Source organism: Antedon bifida, chromosome 10 (assembly GCF_963402885.1).
Source record: "Antedon bifida chromosome 10, ecAntBifi1.1, whole genome shotgun sequence".
Taxonomy (NCBI): Eukaryota; Metazoa; Echinodermata; class Crinoidea; order Comatulida; family Antedonidae; genus Antedon; species Antedon bifida.
Window position 1 is genome coordinate 3,731,265 of NC_136235.1, and position 14,905 is coordinate 3,746,169.

Consider the following 14,905-nt stretch of genomic DNA (forward strand, 5'->3'; position numbering starts at 1 on the left):
ATAACTCCTGTAATAGTAACACAGTGAATTATAAAATAGAGTCAGCACAATCATTTCCATTGTGTGCAATTAGGATATAATAGGTTAACACACTTTCTTTAATTGAGCTATATGTTATCATGTACAATATATATATTATATAATATAAATGTATGAAGGATGATAATCAAAATTTCCACTAGTGTCTGCTCAGGTACTAAAAAAAAAATGAACAAAAACATAAGAGGTTGCATAAAGTCTTTGAAACTCTGGTTAGTTGATATTAGTATACTACCAATTTCACCATACTTTTTTATGTTACTGATACTTTTCTACACTGTGGTGTTATTGTGCATTATTTTTCTCATCTTGGGATTTCCATTCTTGTGGATTTTTCCTTTCTTGTGGTTTTTTCCTTTCTTGGGTTTTCTCCTTTTTGGGTTTTCCTTTTCTTGGGGGTTTTCCTTCACTTAATTCAATACTGTTGACTATTTGCATCATGAATCTGAAAGTCAAAGTTAAAGTTACTTTTATGTTTTTTGTTACATTTAAAATTATAACTATGGATGAAAATGTTTTTTTTAAATTTTTGGATGATTCAAATATTTGTTTACCTTGTATATAATCCATAAACTCATCAACCTAGTTGGTTTCAATTCTTTGGGTCGGTTGAGATTAGATTTACTGCCACCAGCCATTGGTTGGGTTTTAAGTCTGCCACCATCGTTACCATCACCAATTAAATAAAGCTACATTTGTCACAATTGTCATATCCAGGTTTGTCACATTTTGGTTTGTCACATTCAAGGTGACACACTTATAGCAGGGTTTCATAATTTATGTTGTCGTATTTTCTTTTAATAGTACTTTATTAAACTGATTTTTTTTTTGTAGGTTGTCAAACCCACATAAATCCAGTTGAGTTAAGAGTCTGTAGCTGTGAAATCCAAGTTAAACATAGCATCAAAATACCATGGATAAACAGTGGTAATGTTCCTCACATTCTGCACAAGTCTTGGCATTACAGTATTTTACAGTTTTCCTAGTATCGTATTATCATTATCATCTCTTTGAAGTTTCACAACTGATCAAATTGTCTCAATTGGCATCTAGCCTTTGTTTATCTAAAGAATTTAAGCAAAGGTAGGTAATTAACTAATAGTAGTATAACAGTACAAACAAATTAACGTTTTTAACTTTATATAACTCTTTAATTATCATTGTGAATTTTAAAATAGCATTCATTTTCTAAAACAAAATTAATTTCTTTTACATTTTACACACCTTTTAGATCTTAATCTGAAGCTGGTGATTCCTTTGTCACTTGATGTCAGGATTCTGTTTGATTTTTCAAGGTGTGGTGTGGTGACACAGATGTTCCCTGTACCCTATTTTGCATCCTGTTCCAGTCTTGTATCATCATATCTTTCACAACTGTCCAATTAATTATCTCAGTTGGAATGGTTTTGTTTATCTAATGAGTTAAAACAAAGGTAGATAATTTAATAGCAGTGCTACAATATTATAACAATTTGTTGTTTTAACTTCCTGACTACAGTATAACTCCTGTAATAGTAACACAGTGAATTATAAAATAGAGTCAGCACAATCATTTCCATTGTGTGCAATTAGGGTATAATGGTTAACACACTTTCTTTGATTAAGCTATAGCAATTATGTTATCATGTACAATATATTATATAATATAAATGTATGAAGGAATTCAATCTTAATGATAATCAAAATTTCCACTAGTGTCTGCCCAGGTACTTAAAAAAAATGAACAAAAACATAAGAGGTTGCATAAAGTCTTTGAAATTCTGGTTAGTTGATATTAGTATACTACCAATTTCACCATACTTTTTTATGTTACTGATACTTTTCTACACTGTGGTGTTATTGTGCATTATTTTTCTCATCTTGGGATTTCCATTCTTGTGGATTTTTCCTTTCTTGTGGTTTTTTCCTTTCTTGGGTTTTCTCCTTTTTGGGTTTTTCTTTTCTTGGGGGTTTTCCTTCACTTAATTCAATACTGTTGACTATTTGCATCATGAATCTGAAAGTTAAAGTTAAAGTTACTTTTATGTTTTTTGTTACATTTAAAATTATAACTATGGATGAAAATGTTTTTTTTAAATTTTTGGATGATTCAAATATTTGTTTACCTTGTATATAATCCATAAACTCATCAACCTAGTTGGTTTCAATTCTTTGGGTCGGTTGAGACTAGATTTACTGCCACCAGCCATTGGTTGGGTTTTAAGTCTGCCACCATCGTTACCATCACCCAATTAAATAAAGCTACATTTGTCACAATTGTCATATCCAGGTTTGTCACATTTTGGTTTGTCACATTCAAGGTGACCCACTTATTGCAGGGTTTCATAATTTATGTTGTCATATTTTCTTTTAATAGTACTTTATTAAACTTAATTTTTTTTTTTTTTTTTTTTTTTTTGTAGGTTGTCAAGTTGAGTTGAAGAGTCTGTAGCTGTGAAATCCAAGTTAAACATAGCATCAAAATACCATGGATAATAAAGCTATTTAGCCATATTATTTTAAACAATTCCTTTGAATGCTGAAGATGTGTTGTAGAAGAACCAACTCTGTAACTCATTGTATAGCAGACTTATCCATCATTTAGTATAGTATTTCATTTGATGGCGATATACAAGTACATATGTTCTAATCTTCCCTGAACCTGCAAACTCAGAGTATCCGATGGCACTGTTATTTAGTATTCGTTTCAAGTGAAGTACCGTTGAAAAATTGACAACATTGCTTTATTGGTGATGGACGATGGTGGCTGAAGATTTAACCTAGTGTCTTGGGGCCGTTTGGACGAGTCCGCGGGCCTCTTGCTGCACCAGGTCTTAGGGTGTTCTTCAGTGTTGCAATGACTGTCTCCAAGCTTGGTCTGTCTTCTGGTTTCTGACTCATGCATTCCTTTCCAAGTCTCTTCATCAATGCTACATAGCCAAATGATCCAAGTTCATAAAGGATGTTGCCAAGACTGTAGACATCAGTTTTGATGGATGGTAGTGCACCCTGTTGGTACAACTCTGGGGCGAAGTCATCCTCAACTAGTGAAAATAAATATAATATGGTTATACAGTAGAACCCTTTCTATAGGACATCCTATTAAGAGAATACATTCCTGTTAAAAAGATGAACAATGTTTGTTTTAACACTACAGCTAACCCCTATGTAAAACCACATAAAGAAATCTATTTTGTGTGAGCTGCTGTTTATTTTAAAATAAATAGAGTACTTACTTTCATTGACTATAGTAAATGGGTTAGTCTTGATTCCACTGTGCTTGATATCAAGACCAATTGGTGCATCAATGAGGCATGTGTTTCCAAGCTTAATGATCTTCACTGTATAGCGAGGCTCATTTGGCTTGATGAGCACAGACTTGCAGGTCAGGTTGCAGTGAAGTAAGCCAGCCATATGCATGCTACGAAGAGCATGAGCGATGTCAATTCCCATCTTGATGGCAGTTATTCGAGAGAATCCCATCTCGATCTTCATGCTGACACATACCTCATCCAGAGTGTAGGATAAATGACTTTCCTCATTTCCGATGAATTCAGTGATAAGAGCAAAATCCCCAAGTCGATGATGACGGTTAGCGACGTCATTAACGTATCCGTGGATTTTGAGGAATTTGTCATTGTTGACAAATAGTTGCATCACTCGTGCTTCTATCCTTAGTTTCCTATCACTCCGGGTGGATTGACTTCCCTTGAAGATGACAGGTTGAAGGTCAAGTCCATTGTTTCCAGCAAAGCTTCCAGCAAATATTGTGCTGAGAAAGGTCTTGCGGTAGAAGTTTGGCTCATTGCTGCATGATGCTGGGAATGGATTGACTCTGCCACTTAAACGAACTCTAAATGGTGGAAGCATATCTTCTAGGCGTTCCAATGGTGTCATATCCTTCACTCTATTGTATTCAATAGTCTGGTCTGTCTTGCTTCCACTTGCTATCAATTCAAGGATGCCATTGCAAACTGAATCAAGACTATCAACACTTGGAGATTTCTTCCAGAACAGGTCTTCTTCATTTTCACTCTTCTCTGATGGAGATGGAGAGCTGCATACCTTCTTTGGGCTAAACCTGTAGCAAAGTGGTTTTGCACCAGGAGCTGAAGGAACAATTCTAAAGATCTCGTCGATGTCGGCTTGGAGTCTAGTCTCTTCATCTTCAAATTCATTGCTGGCGTTGCAAGACAACCCAAATGATGGCGTAGCCTCACCGGTGACTTCTGATAATTCCATTACAGGAAGTTGTACATCCACTGATGGAGTTGGACTATCCATAGTAAGAAGTGGACTATCAGATGTAGGAACCTTCTGAAGTGTTGGTGTTACAACTTCTTCCTCCTCTTTCTTCACCAAGGTCATGGCTGGTACACTTTCCTTCAGCATATTAATTGGTGATGTTGGAAGACTCAAGTTTAGAGTGGCCACCGGTCTAACTTTTGACTTCCTTGTCTTCAGAAATTGATGTTCAACAGGTTCCTCTACTGGTGAAGCTGCAGTTGCTAATGATGCCCCACTCTCTGCTGATGGTGCTGGCGTTGGTGGAGGCGCCGGAGGAGGAGCTTGTGCTGCAGGAGCCTGCCTTCTTAAAACAAATGGGAAGCAACATCCAAAGATCCTTCTGAAAAAGGACTGTTCCTCTTTAATCTCCTGCTGGCTTCGAGGAGGTGCAGGAACAAGTTCCCTACAAGATAATAACTCCATAAGAAATAAATTTAATTTAATTTTTAAAATAAACTAGGCCTATTGATGCGATTTACATTGTGTCAATTTGTCTCCAAATAAGCATAATAATTTATATATACAGTAGTAGCATTATGCTGTTCTGTAATTATACTGTAGTAATGATAATATCTTACAGCGTTTGATTCCTCCTATGAGTTCTCCGATTGAATAGATTACGAAGGCTTCTTCGTTCTCCAGGCATGCTGAAATAATTATATCAAATGCATGTTTAAAAAAATGCATAATGATTATTAATATCAATACATTTTAGTGTGCAATATAATTATAATATTGTCATTAATAAAATGATTTGATATAAAGAATGTGTAGATAATAACTTTTCAAACATATTGTTAATTTATTATGCATTTCACTTGTAACATTTTGAATAAACTATTATTGGTCAATGATACTATGTTTTAATTATTTTAATTATTATTGTATATGTTAATTAATTTAATTAATACTAGTCAAAGTACGGTATATACACATTGCTGAGTTAAAAAGCATATACAGCACAAATAGTAATAGAGAGGAATAAATAAAATAAAAAGGACTAATAACAGTAGATCTTAAAATAAATGTTGCCAACATTATTTCGATTTTCAACATTATTTTTATTGTGCCACCATTCGTGTGTTGTTTTATTACACTGTGTACATTGTGTGACGTATATAAGTCGATCGTCACGCACCGCGCGCAGAGAGCCGTAGCGATCTATGAATATACCGCGCTGAAGTTCGCATATTGTTGAAATCGATATATATCACACCACCGCCGCGATTCAAACGGGCCGCGTGTCCCACCGTCGCGGTAGATTCAAAAAGCTTTAATCTCTATGCTTATTTTTTGTTCCCAACTTCAACGCGGTGAATTCGTTCCCTGGCGCCCCCGCGCGGCATCCAAAATTCGCTTTAATCTGACCAATCAAATCACCAGATCGAAGGCGTTTGTGTGACGTCAGATACATTTCTTTTTACGAACGCGACGTGTGCAAAAACAACAACGCGATCGACGCGATGATATAAAAAAAAGTGACAAATAATATTTATTTCGGAACACTTTAATTAATAATAAAAAAACATGCACTTAAAAACACAATGTTTTGAATAAAAAATCTAAATAAAAAGTAATTAAGCCAGTCTATGTAGGCCATGCCAAGTCTAAGCGCGCCTATTTAATCGTCGAGACTTGGCTGGCCGGCCAAAGAAAGTAGTAAGTAAAGCAACTCTCTGCGCGCATGACGTTCCCCAGTCAGTGGCTGCGCGTGACGCTTTCTCCGGGCTTGATGTTTAAAGTAGGCCTAACCCATTGAAACAAATACTCAAATTTGTGTTTAAAAGCTATAAAACATTCCTTTTAAAACAATATACACAAAAATAAAATCTTATAAAATACGTACGTAGTTTGAATAAACTGAAATAACTTGCTATTATAAACTTTAAAGTAAAACTTTGATCAACTCGTGTGCGGATGATGTGAAAGTTTTTTGGTTGGTAACCAGGGTGTAAAGTAAACAGAATCCTGTTGTGAGGTTACGCACGGCGCATGCACGTGACAGAAACATCCAATAAAACGCGGGCGTTTTACACGTCATCAACACTGCCAAAAACTAATTCCAGTTTATAGCCTAACCATGGAACTATAATAGTTCCATGGCCTAACTAATTATTATAAAGGCTTTTTTTACGGTTATTAGTTGTTGCATTGTAAGAAATAATCTCACAAAGACACTTATATTTATTAGAGTACATGCAGGTACAAACGGGGGTACAAATAACAATACATATACAATAATTATAATTAGTCTCTGTTAATATATAATATAAAAATTTAAAATTTAAGAGGCTGTATAACTTTAAAGTTAAAAAATATATCAATAAATGGAAATTAAAGATTGCATTAAAAGTCTGCAAAGCAATCAAAGCACATCCACTGGATTTGAACCAGTAACTTTCAAGGCCGTAGCGAAATATATTATTCATTATGCATCTCACTTGTAAAATTGTGAATAAACTATTATTGGTCAATAATATACTATTAGTATTACTATGTATGTATCTCTGCTCTATAATTAATTTGATTAATAATAGTCCAAGCATATACAAATTGCTGAGTTCAGACTTAGAAAGCATTATATAGCACAAATAGCCTGGCAATGGAGAGGAATAAATCAACAGGACTAATAACAGTAGATCTTAAAATAAATGTTGTCAACATTATTTCGATTTTCAACATTATTTTTATTGTGCCATTCGTGTGTTGTTTTATTACACTGTGGTACATTGTGTGACGTATGGATGGTAAGTCGATTGTCACGCACCGCGCGCAGAGCCTTCGCGATCTATGAATTCACCGCGCTGAAGTTCGCATTTAATTGTTCAAATCGATATCACACCACCGCATCGGGACCGCTTGTCCCACCGTCGCGGTAGATTCCAAGAGCTTATCTCTATGCTTATTTGTTTGTTCAACGCGGTAAATTCGTTCCCTGGCGCCCCCCGCGCGGCGTGTAAAATTCGCTTTAATCTGACCAATCAAATCACCAGGATCGAAAGCGTTTGTGTGACGTCAGTTTCTTTTTACGAACACGTCGTGTGCAAAACAACGACGCGACGATCGATGATATCCGCGTATGATGAAGATGCATACACAAAAAGTCACAAACATTAACAAAGTAATAATATTTATTTCGGAACACTTTAATCAATAATAATAAAAAAACATGCACTTAAAAACACAATGTTTTGAATAAAAAATCTAAATAAAAAATAATTAAGCCAGTCTATATTATGTATGTAGGCCATGTCAAATCTAGCGCGCCTATTTAATTGTGTTATCGTCGGCACTAAGTACGTGTGTGCGTGGGCCCGGCCCCCGCTTTGCGCGCATGACGTTCCCCAGTCAGTGGCTGCGCGTGACATTTTCTCCGGGCTTGATGTAAAGTAGGCCTAGCCCATTGAAACAAATACTCAAAATGTGTGTTTAAAAGCTATAAAATATTCCTTTTAAAACAATATACACAAAAATAAAATCTTATATAAATACGTACGTAGTTTGAATAAACTGAAATAACTTGATATTATAAACTTTAAAGTAAAACTTTGATCAACTCGTGTGCGGATGATGTGAAAGTTTTTTGGTTGGTAACCAGGGTGTGAAGTAAACAGAATCCTGTTGTGAGGTCACGCACGCACGTGACAGAAATATCCAATAAAACGCGGGCGTTTTACACGTCACGGGGCACGTCATCAACACTATCAAACACTCATTTTATGTACAGTTTAATTAAAAAGCTTAATAATAATTAAAGGCTTTTTTTATACGGTTTTATAGTTTTTGCATTGTAAGAAATACTCTCACAAAGGTACTTATATTTAGAGTACATACAGGTACAAATAACAATACATATAAAATATATTTAGTATCTGATTATATTGTAAAAAGAGGCTTTTTATAACAAAAAATTTAAGTTAAAAAATATATCAATTATCAAATAAATGGAAATAAAGCCGAATTAAAAGTCTGGATTTAAACTAGTAACTTCTTGTTCATAGGTTCATGGAATATTCAGGAGACAAAATTTACAAGGCACTCTTAATTGAGTGTATACACTGCGCATAGGTAGATCCAAAAGGTCGGGGAGGGGGGGGGGGGGGGTACCGTCAGTTTAGGTTCAGTTTTCAGAACCATTTTTAGGTCCTGCAGGATCCCCATTTTAAAATCCTGGATTCTTAACTGACTAGTCATGTCATATAAAAAGTAATTACTACATTGCATAACTGGTGGCGCCAATTGGGTCCACTTGAGCACCGTGTAATTATCATACGAAAAGATATTAAAATGCAGTGACTTGTTTCTATTTTTTTTATATCACTGTGCTGCTCCACTGGCTCCAAATTGGGTCCACTTCTTGAGCACAGTGTATTAACATACGAAAAGATATTATTCAGTGACTTATTTATATTTTATATTACTGTGCTCCTCACTGGCGCCAAATTGTGTCCACTGTACTTGAGCACAGTGTACAGTATTAACCATATATCATTGTGCTCCCCTGGTGCCAAATTGGGTCCACTTGAACACAGTGTATTAACATACGAAAATATATTAAAATTAGTGACTTATTTCTATTTTATATCACTGTGCTACATCGGTGCTAAATTTGGTCCACTGGACCAGTTACCGGTAGTACTATTTCTATTTCGGAAGTAAATAAAGGCATAAATGGCGCTCCGTAGAAGTAGAGAATGCTCGATGGTCGAAATGACGCTCTGAATATACCTCTCACATGGCGTTTACACACATGGCGATACACACATGGCATGTACAAATGGGTATTTTTATTTTATTTTATTAAACTCTCGAATTAAAGGTAATTGACAAATAATATTTATATGTTAGAATATTTTATTTTAAGTGTATATCATAATTCTATTAAATATGAATTGAATAGTCGTTACTTTAAAGCTCTAGGCCTCTAGCTAGGCCCCCACCACACACTTGTATATACTTAGCATAGGCTATATATAGCACGAGGCCTTTCCCCGCATTTTGCGGTCCCGATCGTCTTATGTGTTGGGCCCAATCGTCCAGTATTTTCAGAACCACGTTGTGTTATACTGTATATAAAATAATGTGCCACATTTCATTCCTAGTGCTTAGTGTCAACATGCTTTTCTTGCGTAAATTAAGATTTTAATTAAAAGGTTAATTCGATTTTTCAGATTTTATCATAATTCTCCCCTAATTAACACTACTGATTTTAAGAATTTCTAACCAAGTACTCTCGATTTATGAATAAATGTGATTGATTTTGATTGTATTATTATTGTGTTGTATGTATTCCCATATTTAATTTTTGCTCTATACAGTGTGATAATGATATAGGCCTAACTTGACTTCTCTCTCGCGACAAAATTAATAAATAATAGCACATGTGTGAAACCTGATTCGGTAATAGGTAATACATTCATATTTTTCTGACTTTAAATCGAATAATTATTAAAAAAAATTTTCCGAGAATGTTTTGGGCCCGATCGTCTTATTCATTGGGCCCGATCGTCTCTGGTCCTGATCATCTTTCACCCTTGATGGGCCCGATCGTCTTACGATTTGGGCCCGATCGTCTTGAAGTGGGCCCGATGGCCTTTAAATGTGCTTACTTTAATTGTGTTAATTTGATTTTGATAATTTTAGGTTTAATTTTATATTTTCTTTTGTCCATTTATAATATACTGTATTTTGTTTACATTTATGTAGTTAAGAACTGAACCACTTTGGAAATCAGTACATGGTATTGAAAGTGTATTTAAGAATAAAGAATGATTAAATAAATAAATAGTGCCTAGACAGCGTCCTCAAAGACCAAATATATGCTTTTGTACTTTTTAGGATAATTCAGATATGTCGCAATCAGCACTTAAGCGTGGTGCTAATGAAACAAAAGAAATTAAAGCAAAATGTTTGAAGAAAGGAGATTTTTACAAACCACCAACAAATGAAGAACTAAACTCATTAAAAAAAGATGCTGAAGGGGCAAACCAATCAAATATATTTAGACTACAGGTAAACTAACCACAGAAAGGTGATGCATTTTATGAATCACTTTAAAGCCCCCTTCCCTACGTTTTTTAGATCTAATTTAAGATCAAAAACTATATTTAATGTAAAAATAATACTATATGGTCCTATTGCGATAACTTTTTTCGTCTTTAAACGGTTAAAAATGTGAAAAATAAGTCGATTCTAATAATTATAGCGGCCCGCTATAAATCCCAAAATGCATTGCGCGCGGATTGATATTTTTGTTTTTCACCTGTAATTCGCCCGCTTTTCGATCGATCGTGAGGCCAAAACAAATGGAAGACTCCTAACTTTTCAGCGAAAATACCGGGTTTTCCCCGATTTGTATCAACGGAGTCTGGCAAAAATAGAAAGACAATTAATGCAGCAACTATACAACGTCAGGCTAGGTATATAGCTAGCGTACGATGTTCGTACGTTACCGATGTTTACCAGCTAGGCCTACAAAACTAAGCCTAGCTAGGCTAGGCCTAAGACCGTCCACGAGCGGTCGGTCGCCGCGAGCTACTTAGGTAGTGCATTGTTTCTCACTTTTTATCATAATTTACCATAAAACGTACATTTAAGACAAGGAATGACATGGTTTAATGTTTTTAAAGTGATATATATGTATTATTTTCCAAAAAACGTCCGAAATTGCAGGGAAGGGGTCTTTAATTATTAATTGATTTAATTAATATTTTAATTAAATATTTTATCGGAAAATGCTAATATATAAATCATTGATTTGTTTATTTCAGATATCCATAATCATCTACTACTGATATCTAATACATCTGTATTGGCATGCACATGGGCTATTGGATACAAATTACCCAAATCTTAGACTTTCCACTCATAATGCTAATGTTTATTTGTGTTCTTTTAAAGGTCAAAGAACTAATAACTGAAGTTGTTTTAAAAGAAAAAAGAAAGAAAGAGTTAAATGAATTTTTGCATTCATTAAATGAAAAACTATTGAAATTGAAAGACGTCAAAATTAAAGATGTGAGTAACTACTGTAATATTGTACACAGTTTTCTGAATAAAAGGATCTAATGTTTGATTTTGCAACAACTTGACCTTAGGATCAAGTGATTTGAAATATAACTATTCTCTTTGATAAACAAAATTAGTAGACATAGAATGGGTTTAAAAATTCCTAAATTCTAAGAATTCTAAAAAGAAACCCATGCAGTCCTCAATTTAATCAAAGTTATTAGACATTTACATTTTTGGCTATGGTGTGGAAACATACAGTTTCAAGTTTATTCACAAATGAATATTATTTTCTGTTGTAAAATGGCCCGAAAGCCTCTTTTATTGAAAAAACATGAAATTAATTCACACCATTTCAAATTTTTTATATTTGTCATTATTTTTTTTATTTTGATTTTCATCTACCTCTGTATCAAGTGTCATGACACAGATTTTACTTATTTTTAGGCCACAGATGGTTCTTGGTTACCTAGGAACATCAAACTTCCAGTTTCAATTGAAAAAACTCAAGTTAGAAACAAGCTGTTACTGAGTAAACCGTCATGTGTAAAGGTTGTTGGTAGTTACCTGCTTGGTGCTGCAATCAAACCAATTTACAATGTTGATATTGCTGTTGCATATCCAACGGTTTGTAATTGTGTTTAAGTGCTCTTTGTTTCTCATTTTTGAAATGTTATAAAACCTCATTGTTATATATTAAAACCATATTACAGATGTTAAATTTCAGACATTAAACAATATACAATATACAAAACTAGAAAGCCACTCCGAGAGTGCATACCTCCGCCTACTGTAAAATTCTCCTACATAAGATTTCTCCAGTAAAAAAAAATATATATATATTTGTGTGTGTCTTAATGCTGTTTGTGATTTAGGCTAATTTCATTACAAGCATGTGTATGCGAGTTTGGTGTAATGGTTATGTAACAAGCCTTTCAATTAACAATAGCTTCAGTTGACTAACAATAGAACAGCAACGTGAAAATCAAACGAGTGAATTTGAAAAGAAATAGGTTTTTTAAACTACTCGCATCAAAAAACGTGCACATTAAATCAAATTATGTTTTAAAATTACAAATCACAAATTATAACTCTTGCCTCTTGTTCAAAAATGAAGTTTTTTGGACAAGTAGTTCTCGAGAAAATGCGATTTCAGTTTACTTGTTACTTTAAGACTGCTCGCCGGCTTTTGAAAAATTCTGTCCTATCTTAAATTGAAAGGCTTGTTGCGGTTCCTAAAATACCTAAACCTCGCGTTAATAATGATTATAGGCCAGTGGCGTTGACTCCCATACCTATGAAGTGATTGATTTTTTTCTATATCCTGCCTATGCAGCTCTTTGATTTACAAATATATATATATATTTTCCCGGAGAAATCTTATGTAGGAGAATTTTACAGTAGGCGGAGGTATGCACTCTCGGAGTGGCTTTCTAGTTAAAAATATTGTTTAATATAATATTGTATTTCGACATGAAAATAACATGCTCTTTTATAACCTAATTTTCTGGTTTATTTTAGGGGTACATACGTCAAAAGGATTATTTAAACTTTCGTTATCATCACAAACGTTCAATTTATCTCGCATACTTGGCGGCAAAGCTGGAACAATGGCAGGACATTGGACAATTAATGTTTACAACCAATGATCATGTGATGCCTATTCTTACAATCAGGCCAAAAGGTATATGCTTATTGAATGTTTAGTAATTGAATCGATTATATTTTTTTTCTAAAATCATTTTCTTTCCAAATTCTTTTTACGAATATATATATATATATTCTGATAATATATTTTGTTTTGCAGGAAAGAATAATAAAATCGTAAAGATCAACATCAGGCCATGCTTAGAAGATGGAATACTGGACTTGGCCAACTTGCAGCCAGATAATGGCAATATTGATAAGAAGTGGTTTAATGACACTCCTGAGGAACCAGCAGGTAAAATAATTGAAGTTGAAGATGTTTTTCCATTAATATAGAGGGAAACATTCAACTAACTTGCATTATCAGTGGTGGATCCAGGATTTTATAAGGAAGGCATAGGGTCTAGTAATTGTAAAAGGAACTTCTTCTTATAACCACCTATGATTATTTCACCAAATTTCAATTTATAATTACTAAACCTAGAAACTTGTTAACAGATTGCAAAAAACAACAATTTTAGAAGCAGCAAATGTACCATTTCAATTCTTTTGTAGAGTCCTAATATTGTATGTTCTGGTTAGAACCATGAAAAGATATTGGTTGTCTAAATACTAAATAAAACCTATGAATGATACATAACTTTTTAGATAACTTTACGTCCACACCACATTACAACACCAGTATATTGCGTGACATCAGCTTTGCGCATCACCTTCAAATACTCCACGAGGCTGCCTTGGGCTTTGGAGGTATGACAGATGCACTGATTCTTCTGAAAGTTTGGCTTCATCAAAGAAGACTGGATGAGGTAAGTTAAACAGGAATTACATTGGACTTTGAATGACGAAAAAAGCTTATGTAGAATGTATGCATAAACACCAAGCTTAAGATTCAAATAATCCAAATATATAACAAAATACAAAATGAAAATTTCCGAAAAAAGTAGTGTTTTGCCAGATCGGGTCACAATTTGTCAATTTTTGGTAGTGTATGTATCATGTATCATAGGCAAGTTGTTTAATACTGTGCCACATATCAAATGATTGCTGTATCATAGGTCATAACCTTTAATAGTGCCACATGTGATACATATGTCACACTGTATTACAGAATTTGCCTATGATACTGTACATTTAAAAGTAACGCATCCAAATGCCAACTTCAAGTCAATGGCTACCAGATGTCTCTGTGAGACGGTTATTTGAACCAGTACCAGTATGATACTGGGCAGATTATGCCATAAGTGTAGATACATTACAGAAAACTATGTGGTTTGATAAGCATTCGTATATCTGAATTGTTTTTTTCTTGTTATGAGTAGGGCTTTGGAGGTTTCAACTGTTTTATAATGTCCATGTTGGTTGTCCACTTACTCAACACAAAAAGGTTAAACAAGAATATGAGCTGTAACCAAGTGTTCAAGAACACACTGTCTTACCTGGGTAAGTAGGTAGATCATAGGTCATTGTTCTCTGAGCGTAGCCTAAGTACGAAGTATTGTTCGTAGCAGCCTATGATGTATTGTTTATGAGATCGTAGGGTGGTTCGTAGTGGGTTACACAACTGTCAACACAATTGTCATCGCCTTTAGAAGCATAGACAATGCAAACAAACAATGTATGTTTGCTAATTAAAATTCTAGTCAATTTTTGTAGCCGCCCTACGCATCGGTTATCCGAATTTGGCAGGACATCCGCCGACGAGATGACATCGGGCCTGCATTTGGACTTTAAATTCAAGATAGAAATCAATTATTTAAACATTTTATTTGTTCGTCGATTTGTAAACGTATTTTTTTAGTGGTTACATTACTTGAATTTTCTGACAAACATCATAACTATGAAATTCTTCAACCTTAAAAAATAAAATTATTTTGTTAAACTTAATAATTAGGTTATATATCCTTGACATTTTTAACTTTTGAAATTTAATGTCCTTGAAATG

The 14,905-nt window shown here is 34.2% G+C and overlaps 1 protein-coding gene across 3 annotated transcripts in view; it reads left to right on the forward strand.

Annotated features, from left to right (window-relative positions):
- The first annotated feature begins 9,050 nt into the window (after window positions 1–9,050).
- The window catches only part of LOC144854712 (nucleolar protein 6-like), a 38,284-nt gene continuing 32,429 nt past the window's right edge, over window positions 9,051–14,905 (forward strand). For all 3 annotated transcript variants that reach the window (XM_078712659.1, XM_078712658.1, XM_078712660.1), the window contains exons 1-8: window positions 9,051–9,124; window positions 10,144–10,317; window positions 11,206–11,322; window positions 11,761–11,940; window positions 12,835–12,997; window positions 13,121–13,255; window positions 13,609–13,769; window positions 14,283–14,403. In XM_078712659.1, coding sequence (XP_078568785.1) covers window positions 10,156–10,317; window positions 11,206–11,322; window positions 11,761–11,940; window positions 12,835–12,997; window positions 13,121–13,255; window positions 13,609–13,769; window positions 14,283–14,403 — 1,039 coding nt within the window. In that variant the 5' untranslated portion in view covers window positions 9,051–9,124; window positions 10,144–10,155. The remainder of the gene's footprint in view (window positions 9,125–10,143; window positions 10,318–11,205; window positions 11,323–11,760; window positions 11,941–12,834; window positions 12,998–13,120; window positions 13,256–13,608; window positions 13,770–14,282; window positions 14,404–14,905) is intronic.